General features: G+C 44.5%; 1 protein-coding gene across 2 annotated transcripts in view; it reads right to left on the bottom strand.

Moving 5' to 3' along the window:
- Window positions 1–20031, bottom strand: part of RBM6 (RNA binding motif protein 6) — a 1032809-nt gene that overhangs the window by 115044 nt on the left and 897734 nt on the right. For both annotated transcript variants that reach the window (XM_069206836.1, XM_069206837.1), the window contains one exon: window positions 16277–16540. In XM_069206836.1, the coding sequence (XP_069062937.1) occupies window positions 16277–16540 (264 nt within the window). The remainder of the gene's footprint in view (window positions 1–16276; window positions 16541–20031) is intronic.

Genomic DNA, 20031 nt, shown 5'->3' with positions numbered 1-20031 from the left:
TAATCTATAAATACCTTGTTGAACCATAGAAGCACAAGAAACATTAGAGAAACATGATAACAGTTTACATTAAAAATAGGCTCACTTTACTGAAATAGATGGCGCAGCACCGCCTGTTCTACTGCCAAATTGCTGCGGTGTGGTGACTCCAGGCAGTAGTGCTGCATGAAGGAACGGGTAGTCTTCCATGTTGCAGCCCGGCCTATCTTATCCAATGATATGCCTGCGAAAAGAGCAGCTGAGGTTGACAATGCCCTCGTGGAATGATCTTAGGTTTTTTGGTCAGTGGTTTGCCAGCTTTAGAGTAGCAGAACTGAATATCCACTGCGCTATTGTTGGTTTCCTTACAGGAACTCCCTTACATCCTTGACTAATAATTGATTCGTTTTATGTAGCTGCTAAGTGCGGTGGAGATAAAACCTGAAACATAGTTTGATGTCTAGAGAACGTAAAGCTCCTTTAGCTGGTGTAGTGGTGTTTGAAAAGAATGTTTGTAGGATGATGGGTTTGTTGAGATGGAACTGAGATGGAACCTTCAAAAGGTATTTTAGATTGGTTATGAGAAGTACAAAGTCAGTTGTGAAATGCAGGAATGGCTCCTGAATCGTTCAAGTCTGTATTTCACTGTCTCTTCTGGTAGAGGTGAGAGAAAGAAGAGTAGCAACCTTCCATGTGAGATATTTTAACTCAGCTTTATGTATCCAATGGAGATTTCATTAGCTGAGCAAGAACAATGTTGAGATTGCACTCTGGAGGAGGTGGTGGCACAGGAAGAAAAGTATGAAATAACCCTTTTGTCAACTGTTTGATGAGCCTGTCAGAACAAAGAGAAAACTCACTTGCACCACGTCAGTATCTTGAGATTGCCACCAGGTGGACTTTCACTGAAGTAAAGACGAGCCTGGATTTGGCGAGTGAGAGGAGATAAAGTATGATCTGCTCAGACGAGGCCTGGAATGGATACAAATTGATTTGTTGACACCAAGCACAGGATCTCTTCCACTTCAGTCTATAAGTATTGTTTGTACTCTCGTCTCATGCTCTGAAGAGTATCCCTCTACATTCCTGATTGATATTCATGCTTCTGAATTCATAGAACTCAGGAGCCATGCATACAACTGGAGAGAGGCTGGTTCCAGATGCAATATCTGTCCTTTGTTCTTCACCAGTAGTGTTTGCTTCTTGGAAAGTGGAATGGGTTTGGTTACAGATAAGAGAATCAGCTCCACGAACCAGTGCTGTATGGGCCACCTGGGAGCTATCAAGATGAGCTGACAGCGAAACGCTTTCATTTTCCTGAGAACCCTGGGGATCAATGGAACAGGGGGGAAGGCGTATGCAAAGATCCCGGACCATCGCATCGAAATGGCATTCCCACACGATTCCGGGAGTTGGAATCGAGCGACTGATGTAAAACTGGCATTTGGTGTTCTTCCTTGTAGTAAAAAGATACAGAGCTGGTCTACCCAAATGTGAAAAGATCTTGTTCACCTCCTGTTGATTGTGCTTCCACTTGTGGCAATTGTCTTCTGTCCTGCTGATCATGTCTACGAGAGTATTGTTGATGCCAGACATGTGTTCTGCCCTAAGAGAAATATTGTTCAATGTTAGCCAATCCCAGAGAAGTTGAGCTTCTTGACAAAAGGGATACAGATCATGTTCCTCCATGTCTGTTTATATAGTACATGCTGTCCCCGTGCAGACCAGCACTGATGAACTGAGATCAGTGGAAGAAACGCTTTTAGTGTGAGAAAGACGGCTTTCAATTCCGAGCAGTGGATGTCCATCGATTTTAGATCCTTGGGCCACTTTCCTTGAAAGCACATGTCCTGTAGATGACCGTCCCAGTCCTTGAGAGAAGCGTCCGTTGCAATGATGAAGTCTGGAACTGTGACAAGGTGACCCTAGGAAAAGTGATTGCAGTGAGTCCACCACTGCAAAGCCTTTATTATTCTTGGTGTAACAGTGATTAAGTCCTCGAAGTACACTTGAGACTGAATCAACTGGAGCTGGAGTTCTTCCTGCAGCTGTCTCATTTTAAGTTGTGCTACAGGCACCAGGTTTATTGATGGAGGACTCATCACTACCAGCGACCTGAAGAGCCTCACAGAAACAGATGTTTTTCTGGATATATTAATAGCCATGGCGGTTACCCTTTGCTGTCGATCTTCTGAGAGATAGGCCTTGTTTTTGACTATCGATTTTTCCACCACAAAATATAATCTTGCAACATGGATTGAGAGATGATTTTTGGTGATTCACTGTTAGCCCCAGATTGTGGAATAAGGTCAAGCAAGCGTTGGTGAGAAGCCTGCTGTGATGTTGAAGCTTTGAGCAGGGCAATCGTCCAGATAGGGGAAGACTCAATAGCCTTGCTTGCAAAGCTGCACCACCACAGGTGCAAGGCATTTCGTGAAGATTGGGGGGGGGGGGGGGGGGGGGGGGGGGGCTAATTTCAACACAAAAGTAGAACTCTAAATTGATAAAGGGTGCCGGCTACAGTAAAGCGGAGGTATTTGCGATGCCTGGGGTGAATCAGAATCTGAAAAAGACATTCTGGACATCCAGCGATGTCATGTATTCACCGCTGTGGTGTAGGATGCCTGAGAGAGTTATCATCAGGAAGGATTGTTTGTGCAGAAACTTGTTCAGCTGTCTGAGATCTGAAATTGGTCTTCATTTTCCTGTCTTTTTTCTCACCAGGAAGAATCGAGAATAGAAACCTAGGCCTTTCTCATGGGGAACCTTCTTCTATTGCCCCCTTGGAAAGCATTAAAATAACTTCTTTTTTTTGTAAGTGAAGATGAGGTGGATTCGCTCCTTTCTGAGGATGATTTGGGTGTGACTGGAAGAAACTATGTCCAACACCCACTTGCCTGATGTTATTTTCTTTTATTGATGCAAGTAATGCAAGATGTTTGCGCCAACTTGGTTGCGATGAGGGAAAGAAATTGAAGCCGGTACCCCATGGAAATCATTGTTTGCGGCCAGTGTCTCGACCTCAGGAGGGCTGTTTCTGCCTGCCTCCCTGTCTGCTGATATGTAGACCTGAATTGCAACAGAGGCTGCTGTTGTCTCTGATAACCACCTCTGTAGGATGTGAAACCTCTGCCCCTGGCTCCTCGAAAGGGCAACCTTCTATACTGCAGAGAACCCAGAGACTTAGCAGTATCAGTGTCCATTTTGATTGCTAATAAAGCATTGTCTATGTGCTTGCCGAACAAACTCTCTCCGTCATAGGACATGTCTAAAATTCTGGACTGGACCTCTGGCCTAAAAGAGGTGGACTTAAGCCATCCCTGATGGCGGAATGCCGCTGCCCCAGTAAGTTGTCGGAAACTTGTAGACACAATATCTAAAATGCAATCAATTATTTCTGCAGAACTGCGTTCATCCTCCTCCAGTATCTTCTTAGCCTCCAGTTGTTTGTTTTCCAGAATGAGATCACGTTAAGCACTCATATCAGACCACATTTGTCGGTCACAGAGACATAATATCGCAAAGGCATTTGCTTCCCAGACAGTAGCGGCTGACATAAGGGAGAATCTCTTTCCAATATTGTCCAAATATCTCCCTTCTTTGTCCGGTGGAACTGAGATCTGGGTGGATGGATTTTTGGAGTGTCTTTGGCCAGGTCGTGAGACAACCGATTCTGGTTTTGGGTGACCTATCAAGCATGCGGGAGAGTCCTTAATAGCCTTGTATTTTTTATCCAGATGAGATGGTACTGGTGACACTGTTGCTGAATTTTTCATTATTCGAATTCCCTCATTCCACATAAAATCAATTATAGGGATGGACCTTACGGATTTCCTGGTCTGTTCTTTGCAGTCATGTAAAAAACAATCTATATGTGAAACAGATGTAGGTGGATGGAAATGCGGGGCAGCTCTATCCATAAGATTGTGTAATCCTTGGATGTCCTCAGGAGGAGAATATGATGGATGAGGAGGGGGTGGCGATGGTGTAAGCACCAGATAATCATCCCACTCATCTTGGACATGCAGAGGCGTAATAACCTTTCCCTCTCTTCTTCAGAGGAGGTATCATCATCTCAGGTAGAACAGCTATTGCAGATGTTGTTGTTAGTCTATGAGTTGTCAGAGGTGGAGGCAAGCTTTCATAGTTTCAGAATTCTTGGGTTAGGCGGAGAAGGAAGATGTGGATGCCCTGGTTGAGTTTTTCATCCGAAGTAGGATCTGGAAACCTGTGTTTATAGTCATGCAGCATGGTTTGAAGGTCTTGAATGAGAGACGTGGCTGAGTATATTGGTATGGTTCAAGTTGCCTGCCATGAGGAGTATAATAAGTTTCATAATCTTGCTGATCATATTCATCTTCGTCATCCTGTTTTTTGACATGCAATTCTGATGGACTGTGTGCATCCCCAAATGGACCCTCTTCTTCAGACTCTTTCTAGTTCAAGAGATGGTTAAGCATCAAGGTGGGCACCTTGCTTGGATATGTGTCCTCAAGATGCAATGAAGGCCTTGTCACCTTAGTAATTTTTATGGTGGTACAAGGATAATCGGGTTTGAAGTGGTGTAATATCAAGTCAGGCCCAAGGAAGCTCTGACCTGGGTCTGGGTAGCTGGAGCAACCTAATCCATAATGGTTTGGATTTTGCTCTATAGGGGCTGAACTTGGCCTCCGCCTACCAGGTGGGCCAAATAAACCACCTTGCTCTTCCCTATCTGTCATTTGGTAGTCTTGATAGTGAGGCCTCAGTAAACTCCTGAAATGGATCAAGTGGTCCTGCCAGGTGGAACTAAAGACAGCAATATCATCAAGATACGCTGGACTAAAGGCTTCTAGGCCTGCCAGCACTTGATTCACCAACCTCTGGAATGTGGAAGGTGCATTTTTTCAAACCAAAGGGCATAACTGTGAAGCGATAGTGCCCACCAGGAGTGGAAAATGCTATTTTAAGCTTAGCAGCATCAGTCAATGTGATCTGCCAACAGACTGCAGTCAAGTATCTCAAAAGTGCTGAGATACTTGGCTGCAGCCAAAGTATCAATCATCTCATCTGCCCTGGTGATAGGATGGGCATCAGTCTGAGTGACTGTATTCAGGCCTCTGTACTCTATATAAAACTTAATTTCTCTCTTTCTTCCCTGGGAGTGAGGCTTTGGCACACATACTACTGGACTAGCCCAAGGACTAGTCTGAGGGCTCAATAACCCCTAACTCTAGCATCTTTTGGACTTATGCCCTGATGGAGCCTCTGACATGGCCAGGCTGCCTGCAGAAGTTACTCTTAACAGGCAGGTTATCACCTGTGTCCACCTCATGTGCACTCCAGTTTGTCTGACTGGGTGTCAAAGAAAAGAGCTCAGAAAACTAACTCAGAGCTGGTCTGCAGTCGGCTTGTGGCTGTCCAGAGAGGCAATCTGAAAAAACTACCCCATCCACTGAACCACCAACAGGGTTGTGAGAGAGAAGGTCAGGGAGAGGGTCACTCTCTACTTCCTGCCCTTCATCAGTGGCCGTGAGCAAGCTCATGTCAGCCCTGTCATAATAAGGTTGAAGTCAGTTCACATGAAGCACACTGTGGGGTCTTCTTGGAGTGTCCAATTCAAACAAAAGATGACCTCACCTTTCATCTCCACTATTGTGAGAGGGCCACCCCACTTGTCCCAGAGTGCTCTTGGGGTCACAGGCTCCAAGACCCACTCTGTCCTGGCTGGCAAACAGTCAGCACAGCCTTTTGGTCCTGCCACTGCTTCTGCAGCTCCTGACTGACTGGCTTCAAGGGCTTTGGAAGCCTTCTTCATGTACTCTGCCATGCAAGAATGCAGGCCTAGCACATAGTCAACTGTTCTGTTTGGTGGGCTTGAGAGGTTGCTCCCATCCCTCTTTCACAAGACTAAGAGGACACACAACAGCATGTCCAAACAAAAGTTCAAATGGGCAGTAATCCTCTCCGATTTGTGGAACCTCTCAGAAGGCAAAAAGAAAGCAAGGAAAAAGACAGCCCATCTCCTTCTGAGTTTTTCTGAGAGTCCCATAAACATACCTTTAAGGGTTTTGTTGAATCTTTCAACCAACCCATTTCCTTGTGGATGATAAGGAGGGGTGAATGTGTATGTTATATCACATTCCTTCTACATTGCTTTGAGATATCCAGACATGACGTCTGCACCTCTGTCGGATACAACCTCCTTAGGGAAGCACACTTTGGAAAAGAATCCTAGGAGACCCATGACCAATGCAGGAGTTGTAGTGGTCCTAAAGGGAATGGCTGCTGGGTACCTGGTGGTATGGTCCACTAACACCAGAATAAATCTGTTCCCAGATGCTATAGGAGGGTCAAGGGACCAAACAATGTCAATCCCTACTCTCTCAATTGGAACCCCAACCACAGGCAGTGGGATTAAGGGGGCCTTTGTAGTGCCACCTGAACTGCCAATGGCTTGGCAGGTGAGACAGGAGCAACAAAACTCCTTGGTGTCTTCAGACATGTGGGGCCAGTGAAAGTGCTTAACAAGTCTGTCTTTGCCCAAGATGTCCTGCAAGGGGAATGTCATGAGCTAGGGTTAATAAGAACTCCCTAAATGTCTGGGTATGACCAACCTCCTTGTGGCACCAGGCTTGAGATCACTAGCCTCAGAGTTAAGGAGCCCTTTTTCCCAGTAGATCCTGTGGGATCCACTGACATCTTCTGCAGCAGCTTGCTGTCTGAGGCTTTCACGAGAGGGGCTGGATTTCTGTTCCAAACTCAAATCCTCCCTGGAGGATCCCCTGCACCCAAGAGCTCTGCAGTGTCAGACCCAATCTCCTCTGGTGTAGGTTCCTAATAAGGGGTAAGATCATCTCCCTGAGGATCCCTACGTGAATCTTGGGCAGAGGGTAATGTCTTATCTTCCTATCTTCTTGAGAGGTGGCTGGGCCACAGTTTCAGGCTCCAGTGCTCTTGTTTCTTGCCCTGTGCTATTGTAGTCACAAAAACATTTGCAGGGATGCCAAGCACTGCTGAATGGGCCTGTAACTCCACTTCATCCCAGACTGAAGTCTCCCAACCATTGCCCATAAGACAGTCTACAGGAATAGAAAAGGACACCACCACTTTTTCGGGCAAGTAAATTCGCCCCCCGTAACCCCCCCCCCCAGCTAAAGTTAACAACTGCTATGGGGTGGTGTTATCAGCATTAGGTACTTGGTAATTGTGACCAAGTAGGATTTGCTCAGGTGATACCAGTTTTTAAGTCACCATGGTGCCACTGGCACCTGTGTTCCTGTAAGCCTCTGTCTCAATAACATTTATGAGGGGGTACTGCATATATTTCCTCATATTGGAAGGCCAGACAGCCAGAGCGGCAAGGTCAATGCCATTCTCTTATAATAGAACATCCTCAGTGGTTTCTCTGACTAGGCCAGAGTCTACTGCAGTGGCCAAGATGAACCCAGCTACACCCTTGGTTGAAGTACTACCACCAGAGCTATTGCTAGGGGCACAAGTGGGAGTGGTAGAAATACTATTATTGGTGCCTTTCTTAAGACAGTTGCTATCACCTGTCCTATGGCCTTTTTCCTTGCACTAAAAGCACTAAGGTTTCTTGTTGGAAGAGGAGGAGGACCCACTCCCAGAGGAGTTTTGTAGACCTGTAGAAGACTCGTTCTTCTTATCTTTAGGTTTTCCCCCCATCCTTCTCCTGCGTTTCAGAAGAATTCTTCTTCTTTTGGTCACCCCCACCGTGGGATTTCTTACCCACCCTGGTGCAAACCCATTTGTCTGCCTTCTTTCCCAATTCTTGGGGAGAGGTCAGATCAGAGTCCACCAGATATTGGTGTAGTTTGTCAGACACAGCTGTTAAGGATGTGCTCACTCATGATAAGATTGTACAGCCTTTCACAATGTGCACATTACTACTATGTAACCACCCTCCTGGATCCTTAATTGGGCAATCAACAAAATCTACCCAGTCTTGAGAGGACTACTTCTGAGCTTCTCTGAACTTAATCCTATAATCCTCAGATGAGAGCCCAAATCCATCAATTAGAGCCTCCTTCAAGAATAGGTGGTTGTCTGCATCCTCTCCCCTAACTGCTAACAGTTTATCTCTATCTTTGTCTGCAAAGGAGAGCCACAGGATAGCTGCCCACTGCCTCTGAGGGACCTTCTGGACTTTAGAAGCCCTCTCTAAAGCAGTAATCCACTTAAGGATATCATCCCCAGGCTTGTAAGGAGGTACTATCCTGCTGATATTCCTGTAACCAAAGGTGTCTCCCCTGACCCTGGACTCTCTGTTGCTGCCACCATGGGGTTCTAACCCCAAATTATTTCTTTTCTTTTCCTTTCCATCTCTAGGGCCTACCTTTCAAGAGCTAGCTGCTGCATTTTCAAATTGAGTTTTGCTTTCTCAAGTCTCAGCAAGCTGAACCCCCTATCTAAGGATCCATCTTCTGAGATAGAGTGGATGGACCCAGCAGAAGATGCTGAGGCATGGGCAGATGAGGCGGATCTACTCCTTCTGGTAACCCCTTTGATCACCTGGGGGGAGGGGGCAGTTGGCATACTACTGTGACCACCTCTTGTACTACCAACACTGCTCCCGGCCGGTTCAAAGTTCTGTCCAGTATGGCCATAGGAAGTACCTGGTACCTCCTTTTCCAACACTAGTGGTTCACCCTCCAAATTTAACTCTCTCCCCCTATCAGGGCTCTGGATGTTATCCTGGATGAGCATCTCTAAGAGTGTAGACCTGGAAGGGTTACTACTTGTCTTATGTTTCCTAGGTGTACACAGGGTCCTAAGCTCCAGGAACATAGGAGCCCCATATCTAGACTCCAGCGTCTGGTCAGCTACCTCAACTAAAGAAATGGAGTTAGAGTAGTGTATATGTGTATCTACCTACTCTAAAGTTCTAAACTTTAGGAAAGTTTGGAGAAAGGGCTATGCTAGACCCTTTACTACCCAACGAAAAAGTTTAGAAGTCCCCAAAGTCACAAGTGCGGTATGTACCCAACAGTCAGATGCAATCTTTCTTAAAGAAAGTCACTGATGACCAATTGGTAAAGCAATGCAAGTGTTTTATCCCACTGATGCACCACCAATGTAGGAGGCTGGCTCAGTTTATGGTGTACACCTATGGTGTGGCACCCTATACTGAGTCCCGGCAACCCTTAGTAGTAGTGTTTTGGTGCCTAGATAACCAAAGCTCTCTAGGGGTAGCTGTGGAGAGCAGCTCAGTCTTATCTTGGAGGAGTGTAGGGCACTTACAATACCACAGTAGTCAGTCAGTTACAGTTACACAAGAAAGAACCACACCAGGTCTTGCAAAAATAAAGGATTCCTTATTAAAACACTAAGAGTATACAACGTTGGTATATCTCCACTTGGAGATATCTACACACAAAAGATAGACTTAGTAACAATCAGGAAAAGCATAGAAATATATGGAGCTCATTTTGGAGGGATGGAGGGGGGGCATATACTATGAAAGTAGTATAAGAATGGAGGTGCTCAGCTAAGGTAAGTGCATTAGAATCCCAGGTGCTAGTGCACTACAAAAGAACCAGCGTTAAGTACCAGAAATCCCTAGGCACATGAGTGCAGAGTTGTTATTGAGCCGGGGGTACCATAGGTTAACACAGGATCATCGTGGTTTGATTTTTATGGATTCAGGACCCTTCCCAGTGGACCCAGAGGAAACCAGTTGGCACAAACAAGGTTGGAGAGTGCTCCCACCCGTGGATACAAGACGACAGCAGTACCTACACTAGAAGGCCCAGGCGCATGGGGTGAAGTGGTGTCGGAAACCCTTACTGGAGTCAATGGAAGCCTCAGTTATCCAGCTGCTGTTGCGACCGATGGACCAGGACGGTGGAAACCACAGGTGGATTCCGGATGTGAAGTACCTGAAAAAGTAGGGGACTGTGTCCAGATCACTCGGAGATGTCCAGGTGGTGCAGGTAAGCAATACACACCCTCTTGGAGGTGAGAGTCCAGCAGGATAGGAAAAAGTCCAGCTGTGGAGTCCAAGAGATGCAGGAGATCCTTGGAGTCGCCCACAAGCTGTCCCCCGTCGGTCACCGGATTAAAGTTGGGCCAGGGGCCAGTGGCCAGCACGGTCACCAACAAGCCTTAGCAAACACAAATAGTTAGTGCAGGAAGATTGTAGGTTTTTGAGGACCAGCAAGGTCCTAGTGACTCGACCCTTGGAAGAAAGTCAGGGCAGGCCTTCAGTAGGGAGGAAAGACAGCCGGAGTTGGAAGAGTCCCCATGAGTAACCCACTGGCAGAAGGTACAGGGAGTTGCAGGAAGGCCTCAGCAGCACAAAAACCCAGGAAGCCCATGTTGCAGGAGCTGCAGCGTGGAAGCCGATCTTTGATTTGCAGCATGCTGGAGGCTGGGGCTTCTTGGAGCTAGAAGGTCCCCTGGAGGAACAGCCAACAAGCCTTGGTAAGAGCAACTGTCTCAGTGCACAGGGGTTCCATTCCAGTGGCTGCAGCAAGGGCCCACCATCTCCCAAGTTGGTCATAAGACAAGGAGGGCCCAGAGAGGACCACAGAACCACCACCTGTGAGCAGAGCCTTTTTGTTGTTCATGAGACAGCAGGATCCACCAGTCGGTTGTCATCGTCTTCAGGTGCCTGCAGATGCAAGGGTGTGACTCCTTCACTCCAAGGGAGATTCCTTCTTGCTTCTTGGATGCAAACAGAGTCCTTTTGACCAAAGAGGATGCACATCCATGGATGTTGCAGAAATTTTGCAGGAGCTGGAGAAAGAACGTTGCAGTGGGAGCCCTCCCAAATGGATATAGTCTTGTTTCAGTAACAAAAGCAGACCAGCAGAGGTTCCGGAGGCCCGGAGCAGATGATGTATTGCAGAGAATTCCTAGTGGATTCTTGCTTGACAAATCTGAGGACCCATCCTTGGGAGAGCCTTTAAGTATCCTTAAAAGGGGTTGGACACTCTCTGTAGTGACTCGCCTATCAGAGGGTGTCAGGGACGTCATTTGCCTAACCAGTCAGATGCTCCCAGGGGCCTCTGCCTACCTTGGTCCAAGATGGCAGAATCAACCGGTTACCTGGCAGAGCTCTGTGCACCTTCCTAGGGGAGGAGCTAGACAGGGGGGCAGTCACTCCCCTGTCCTTTGTGTAGTTTCACACCAGAGCAGGAACAGAGGGTTCCTGAACTGGTGCAAACAGGATTATGCAAGGTGGGCACCCAATGTGCCATTCACACCAGTCTGGTGGCGCTCAGATGCCACCCCAGCCCCATCCTGAGACACCTATTTCAAAGGGAGAGGTGGTCACACCTCTCTCTAGCAGGAAATCCTTTGTTCTGCCTTCCTCTGATTGAGTTAGGCTCATCAGCTGGAGGGGAGAACAGTGTCTGGGGCGGACAGCAGCATGGGCTGGCAGCTAGACCCCGTAAGTCTGTGCAGGCAGAACTGGGAGCTCATCTACGGAACCCCCAGAGTACATGGGGTAGTGCAACTAGCACTGGAATCAGTGTAGTTGCTTGATTCCAACATGTTTGATACCAAACATGCCAAGGTTAATAAAAGCCATTAGGTAGCTGGACCACTTGTGTTGACCAGTGTCCACTACATATACCTTAAGATGTCTTCCCCCACCTACAAAGCCCATGAATTGAAGTTTAGGGTTTGTAGGGGTATCTCTGCTCATGCAGGGGTACCCTCACACTTACGAACATGGGCCCTGCCCTGGAGTTCCAGGGCCTACTAGAGGGGTAACTTACAGTATCCAAGTGCAGTGACCGCGAAATAAGGCAAGCCTTATCTCTGAAGTGAAAGGTGCACGCACCATTTCAAGCAGGCTGCAATGGCAGGCCAGCAGACAGTTGGCATGGGCTCCCATGGGTGGCATAATACGTGCTGCAGCCCATGAGAGAACCCTGGTGTATCAATGCCCTGGGTACCTAAGTACCATATACTAGGGACTTACATGGATGCACCAGTATGCCAATTGTGGGGTGGGTGTAAATGTTTACCAGCAACCGAATTTAACGGAGAGAGCACAGACACTGGGGTCCTGATTACCAGGATCCCAGCGTACTACAGTCTAAACACACTGACACCAAGAAAAATGTGGGGTTAACTATGTCAGAAAGATGTTTCTTTCCTACAACCTCTACAGCAGGCCTTGCAGCTCTAAGGCTCTCTTATGTGACCTCTCGAAGGTGTCACTGTCTTCCTCAGAAGTGGTGGATTTCTGAGTCTTGAACTTCTGTAGCCATAGACGTAGCCTCCCTTCCCTTTACTTCAAGGTCTAAGATGAAAATGTGTGACATATTTTGCACTCCTTTACCTTATGCTGTGGGTAGAGACAATAAAGACAGTCCTTAGGTGGGTCAACTACAAGCAGCCTTTTCCTTCCTTTTGCAGGGTCTGGAGAGAACTTTTTTGGAAGTATCAGACATGTTCAGGATAAATTTCAAGCTTTGGGGAAGAAACAATTGCGGAGAGCCCAGGAAGACTCCCTTCACATGATGTGCGACAGAAAATCTTAGGGATGCAGCCTCTCTGGGAAGTATTGTACAGGGTGCAGTCACCTGATGATCGGTTATAGTTCAAGTTTGGTCCATTTTTAAAAAGTATATAGATAAGCTGTTAAAAATACAGTTCATTGCAAATATGCCTATAGTAATGATACATACAGCTTTATTATGGTACTGTGGGAATCCTACTTCGACGACAGGGAATGATGCAGCATGTGAATCTATGAATGATCCAATACCGGAGAAGTCCTTAACTCCACAGTGTCATTTTTAAGGGCTGTATAGCTTCACCTGAGAGAGCTGCCCACCATGCTATTTATCAACCCAACTAGTTATTCTATGCAGAACTCTTTCTTTTTATGTGGTTTTATGTATATCTCATTATGCATTAAGTTACAAATTGTTATTCGAATCGTATATTCTCCTAGTGTTCCTCTGCACATGCACTTTAACATAACCTTGTTTTGTACAGATGAATTAGTTGATTACTTTTATTGGAATTCAAATAAAATAAAATCAGGATTTATAAAGCACAATTACTCACCTGTAAGGGTTTCAAGGTGCTAATGGGGTTTGTCTTCTGAGCTTCAGTAGAAGAGCCAGGTTTTAAGGTCCTTTCTGAATCGAAGTAGCAATGGTAACTGCCTGAGGTGCAGGGGCAAGGAGTTCTAGCTTTTTGCCTCGAAGTAGGTGAAGGATCTTCCACCAGCTGAGGCATTCGGAATGTGGGGTACGGTGGCCAATGCTTGTTGAGCGGAGCAGTCTGATGAGAGAGTAGAAGGTGATACTTGGTTGAGGTAAGCTGGTCCCAGGTCGTGGAGGGTCTTGTAAGCATAGATGAGGAGCTTGAACTTAATTCTTTCTCGATGGGAAGCCAGTGGAGGTATCTTAGGTGACTGGATATATGTTTTAGGCGGGGCATGTCCAGGATGAGTGTGTCAGAGGCGTTTTGGATGTGCTGTAATTTCTTCATGTTCTTCTGGGTGTTACTGGTTTAGAGGGCGTTGCCGTAGACAAGTCTGCTGGTAACCAGGGCATGGGTTTTGCAGTGGTCCTTTGGGGTCCATTTGAACTGAATACAGTGATCAACAAATCATGTCACTATGTCACCCAGTTGATTGTATTTCACATGCTTTTTCGTTTTATTTTTATTTTTTAAAAGAAGAAAGCCCTTGTATATCTCAGTTGCTTTAATTACATTTTTAACTATTGTAAGGCTAACAGCTGAAACAATAAATAGTAGACTTGAGTATCAAACTGCACACTACTTTGTATAAGGTTAACAGTGCAAGCAAAGCAGCACAGTATTATTAATCACTTCCCCCAACTAAAGTCTAGGAACATTGGCTTTCCCAATTCTTGTTCTTCATTCCTCTGATTTCACAATAAAACAGACTAAATTGTCTCTAACATTCTATGCCAATCATGTTACCAATCAAGGGCATTCTATGCTAACACAAAACACTTGAGGTGAAAGTCAAGATACAACTACACGATTTGTCCTCTTTTCTAGCACAGCATGTAAGTCAATTTGTTCATTAGAGAAACTGATACTATTGCGACACAAGGAGGATGTGTTATGATTATGCAGGCTCAGTGATAGTAAGAAGCTGAGAACATATGACTTGACTACAATGATCACAATAGCTGCAAACATCCATAAGAGAATGACTGAGGAATTAAAAAGTACTTTAAACATAAGAATCTTCTTAGTGTGAATAGATCCCAAGGAGTACAGGAAAGAATAACAACAAATGTGCTGATGCACTTGGGGTTTCTAGTTCTCATCATCATCAGAATAAAGGAAAATGCACAGCGATCCTCCCCTAACTACAGGGGCTTTTTTTTCTACCTATGTGGAGGTTTTCATGCTAAAACAACGAAATGGATAATTACCAGTTTGAGCAGTTTTGCTGCCTGAAATTATTTTTGGATTCGCATGCTGTGAATTATTCAGCCATCTAGTGGCTGGGTCCGGAACTGTATCTGCTTTCCATTTTTTATTTTATTTTTTAAACCCCGCCCACACCCTGGTAGTCGCAGTCCACTATTTGGTGCTTGGTCAATCCCCTGTGTGACGTCAGATGGTGCCCCGGAGGTTCCTCTGCGTGATAGACATTTTCAGATTCTTCTTCTCTTTTTTTCAAGAATAGTTTATTCTTATATCGGACCTCTTTCCCACCCATTTAGCTTGTTCTCATTTCCAGGGAGGTGGGTGAGTCGCATATGAATCCAGAAAACTCTTCAGGCTGCAATACTACACCTACTGGTAAGTAAGCCTTTTGTTTTGCAGCATGAATCCTTTTCTGGATTCACATGCTGTTTATTAGATTATGTAGCGGTTTCTCCTTCCTTGGGTTGGCACGGGTTAAAAGATGAGCTTCTTTATGCATTTGTTTGTCCAGACAATAATGCTTGGTGTTTGGGGATGCCTATGTTGCTGCTGCACAGATATCGTATAGAGGAACATTTGCAATGAATGTTAGGGTTGTGCCCCTCTTTCTTGTTGAGTGTCCTTTAGGGTGATAGGATACAGATTTTCCCACTGAGGTGTAGCATGTTTGTATTGTTTTCACAATTCATCGTGCAATTGTTCCTTCTGTGACAAATGACACCTTGCTGGATTTGGCATATGAACGAACAGTTGGTTCCCCTAGCAAAACTGATCTCTTGGTGGTAGTTTATTAGTGCTCTCCTTAGATCAAGAGTATGTTGTGTTCTTTCCAGTTGTGTCTGTGGGTTCTTAAAGAACACTGTCAAATGAATGTTTTGATTGACATGAACCTCACCACCTTAGGTAGGAATTGAGGGCTTGTTCTGAGGACTACTTTGTCTTTGTGAATTTGTATGTATGGTTCCTGTATTGTTAGGCCTGAAGTTCGCTTACTCTCCATAGCGATGTGATTGCTATTGGAAAGGCAGTGTGGTATAACGGAGCTCTGCTTTATGCATAGGCTCAAATGGTTTGTCATTAACTGTATTAATACCACATTTAAGCTCCATATTGGGGCTGGGGCCTTCCTTGGGGGAACAAATGTTTTGAAACCCTCTAGGAACCATTTTATCACAGGAGATGTGAAAAAACATTTACATGCTGCTCCCCCGGTGTAGGCCACGACTGCTCCCAAGTGGACCTTGAGAGATGCATAGTTAATCCCGCAGTCCAGCAGATGGGTACAATTGGTTGGTACTGTTTCCTGTTTAGATATTGGCTCAAAGGCATTGTTCTTCATGCACCATAGACTGTACCCTTTTCCATTTTGGTGCATTGTCTTATTGTCAGTTTTATAGCCTCCTTCAGTATTTCCATGGTTCTAGGCAGCAGGTTTAGGTGTTCGAATTCTAAGTACTCAGGAACAAAGCTGCCAGACTGAGTGTTGCTGGTTCAAGACAATCTAATTCTATTAGCCCCTCACTGGGCCAGGCAGACCTGGTACTCATCTTGGTTTCAAGATGGCAGAATCGAGTGGCCACCTGAAGGAGCTCTGGGCACCACCCCTTGGGTGGTGTTGGACAGGGGAGTGGTCACTCCCCTTTCCGTTATCCAGTTTTGCGCCAGAGCAGGGACCAGAGGTCCCTGGGCTGGTGCAAACCGGTATATGCGAGGGCACCAAATGTCTCTTATTGGGTACATGGTGTGAATAACACTAGACCCAAATATTGTGTTTATTAAACAATAGGCTGACACAAAAATCACTAGCAATGAGAAAATGCTTCTACATAAGGAATTCTCACCTATGACAAATACATGTTGCTTAATGAGGTATCATGCTGTAAGCACTCTCATTGCACGAAGAAAGGTCACTAACCTGATGCAGCTCAGAGAGCTGCTGATGTCTGATCAGTCCTTCTTTGGTAGGGAACTGTCTCTTGCACAGGAGGCATGCCAGCTTTATCCAGTCTGTCAATTTGTCCTCATTGCTTTCCTCCTTTTTAGGTGCTGGAGGAGGTGGAGGAGGTGGAGGTGGTTGGGGTTTTCGTGGTGGTGGTGGTGGTGGCTCTTCCTCCTCCTCTTCATTATCACTGTCTCCTCCATACTCTCCAAGAAGGCTAATCAAAGGATTTACAACCGGCTGAAACAGAAAATATTCATAAAGCTAACTTTATAAGCCATCTTAAAAATATGGACTTTGTTACAAATAATGTCTAAAGATGTGTAGTTAGAATAGTCCTTACAACTGACTGTAAATTAAACACAGACACCACCAATCTGAATTTCAAAGTGTTGTAACAGTCAAAAAGGAAAAGTGACTTTCTTGTAAGACCTGATGTCTCACAAGGGTAACTTCAATCAGACAGATGTGCTTATATAGATGACTTCCACATCTTTATTGCCCAGTGTCCAAACTTCTTCTTTGATTTGCCAGAAGAGCTGTAGCAGTACACCTTTTTAAACCAAGATCCGAGTGTACCTACTTACACCACCAATCTGAGCTTCTGTGTTTTCAACTCCACTTACTAATTACACATCGCTTGGAGATGAGTGATCACCAGTGTCTAATCTAAACCGGTGGTTGAAGGTGGGGGCACAACTGCACTCATTTTAGGAAAACTGGTCTTATTTGTCATCAATTGACTTACACTCAGAACAGGATGGAGGAATGCAGGAAAGGAGGAATGCAGAAACTGACGAAAGCAGGGGTATGCGTTAATGGGGTGTATTATATGATGTGGTTGTGAGAAATCACCATGTAATACACTTCAAAACCTTCTAAGGACCAGTTGGACGTGTTTGTCAAACCTTAGCTCAAGTTTGGGTAGCTGTGGCTTTGAACAATCAGGCTTCAACAAAGGAACAAGTGTAAAGCATTTAAACAGCACCAAAACAATTGAAGAAAAAAAAGCACGACTCTCATGAACTCTCACACCAATTTATAGAAATAGACTGTATTTTTATGAATATATGGAGACCAAAATTAAAAAGATCCACTGGAGCATTATGGAGGTATAGATTTTTAAAGATACATTAAGTGAAAATAAATTACTTACCTGTAACTGCTGTTCCTCCTGTACTGGTACCTTTCATAGATTCACATGCTTGAATCATTTCCCACCATCGAGCTTAGAGTCCCACGGTGCCTTCTAAACCAGTAAAAACAGTACACATAGCTTATACTGGCCCCAAGACATTACTTTGATTACCTTATCCACATCATTTACAAAGAACCAAACTCTGGCCAATCAGGCGAGTGCACCCTCTAGAATACTATGTATAATCTTCTGTCATCCTTTCAAGCACTAGTGGGAATTATCCTCACATACAAGAAGGAGAGCCTCTATGGGGAGTAAGGAGGGTGAATTCATGAAATTTACCAATACTGGCGAACTGAAGTTACAGATAAGTAGCTTGTTTTCTTTCATAGATTCACATGCTTGAAACACAATAGATAGCCTTATATAATTGTTTAGAAGATCATGCTAAACATAATAGCGGACAGTGGGTATAAATATGTTCAAACAAAGCTCAATCACCTTCTTGGAATGGATGGTGCAATACTGCTTGTCCCAAAGCCGCATCACTGGGCTGGGATGATTCCAGGCAATAATTCGGGGTGAACATATGCCAGTTTTTCCATGTTGCTGTGCAGCATATGCTTTCAATAGACACTCCAGCAACTAGAGCTGTTGATGTAAACACTGTCCTAGTAGTCTTTGACCTTATCCAGGCCTTGAAAAATCATAACTTTGTTACTAGACCTGCAGGTCGCGTAACTTAAATAGTCTACTCGACCTAACTGTAAGGTACTTGACCCGTAAACAGGTCTCAAATTGTGTGATCCTAGTCAAATAGTTGAGTCGCCTTTTTCTTCATTCTCAGATATGACTGCACGTTCAAATATGTGAGCTCAGCATTTCTGCAGTACAAAAAAAAAACTATTTTGTTTTATTAAGCAGACTAAAGTTTGCTGCATGTACCACAACAATCTAGCCCACATATAGGGGACACATGACCCCTGACTTCTTTTAGTTTCCTAATAGCATTACCATCAGTGCAGAAGTGTTTCTCAGTTGGTTTAAACACTCACTTTTAATAAATATATTACTAAACCATGATTTGGTAGCATATTTTCATCTACACACGCTAAATTTCCAAGAAATGCCCAAAAACCTTTCAACTGATAAAACTATAAAGTGTATTAACAATATGTGAAAATCGGGTTTCAGAAGACATATCCTTTGCACATCAACACAAAGTATCCAGATTTGTTTTCATCACATTAAAATATTTTTTCATCACACAGAAATACAAATAATGGGCTTTCACAACTACTGGAATATATTTTGAAATGTTTGCACAGTTGACTTAGTAATTTAAATGTTGTGTGTTAGGAAAAACCTGATACCCTATATCCTTTTATTTTACACTCTAAACAGCAGGTCACACAGTTCATCTTACAAAGTCTTGGATCCCTGCAGTCAGAAGGAAAATTAATTGTAAGACAAACTGTCTTTTGACCTCTGTCTGTGAATACAGAGCAAATGTGACATTAGAACAAGATTTAAAGGCATCTTTTATTGCCCTTCCACTTTTCAACTGAACAAAACACCTGTTTGTTTGTCAACTCACCAGAAGGGGCGAGTAAGTCCTAAAAATAGCTCAACCCGATCAACTAAGACTCGCCATAGCGAGTGGCTGAGTAGATTTTTCGAGCCCTGTTATCTGTCAAAGGCCTACCAGCCTTAGAATGGAACAACCTGATAGCATTTGATATTCATCGAGCTGTACTTGTCTTAGACACCTGACCACCTCTGTTACGGTTCCTATATGGTATCAGCAGCTGGTCTGTGTTTCCAAACTGTCCAGTGCGATGCAAATAAAACTTTAGGCACCTCTTTATATCTAGTGTGTGCATTGATTTTTCCACTCCTGGCTGCGGATCAGGAAGACGTTTTTGAGAACAATAGGTTCATTTAGATGAAAGCCCATAGGGATCTTTGCAACAAACCTGGGATTAGTTCTTAAAATACCTGCATCATCCTTAAAATTCAAGAAAGGTTCCTTAATAGTGAACATTTGTATATCACTCACCCTTCTGGCTGATGTAAGAGCCAATAGCAACTCCAGTTTCCATGACAGAAATTTGATCTCTGTTGGGGTTCAAATGAGTTGGCTTGTTAGGTTGGAGAAGGAGACTTTATCTGAGGGAAGACTCTAAATAGAACTTTAAGGAACTGCTTAATGACTTTATTCGACCATAAGGATCGAGTACCAGATGTGTGAGTGTATTTTGAAACTGCAGCTAGATGAACTTTAATAGAAGTGTGAACTAAGCCTGACTTTGCCATTGATAGCAGGTAAGGTAAGATTTACTCAGGAAATATTAGTTGATGAACATTTGTCTTTTGGCACCATAAACAAAAACAATTCCACTTTAATCTGTATGCCTTGTTAGCAGCTCTGTCTCTTGCAAGAATATCTTTGCACAATTGATTGAGGGATATCTATAGTAGTGAATTCATGGATCCAGACAGATAATTGCAGGGAAATTAGGTTTGGATGAAATACTTGGTTGCGGTTCATCGTTCATTTCTTCCGAGGTTCCAGCTGAAAGTGACTTGTCTC

The sequence above is a fragment of the Pleurodeles waltl genome, chromosome 9, assembly GCF_031143425.1.
Source record: "Pleurodeles waltl isolate 20211129_DDA chromosome 9, aPleWal1.hap1.20221129, whole genome shotgun sequence".
In the NCBI taxonomy this organism is placed as follows: domain Eukaryota; kingdom Metazoa; phylum Chordata; class Amphibia; order Caudata; family Salamandridae; genus Pleurodeles; species Pleurodeles waltl.
The sequence above is the reverse complement of the archived record's forward strand: the minus strand, read 5'-3'. Positions and strand labels throughout refer to the sequence as shown.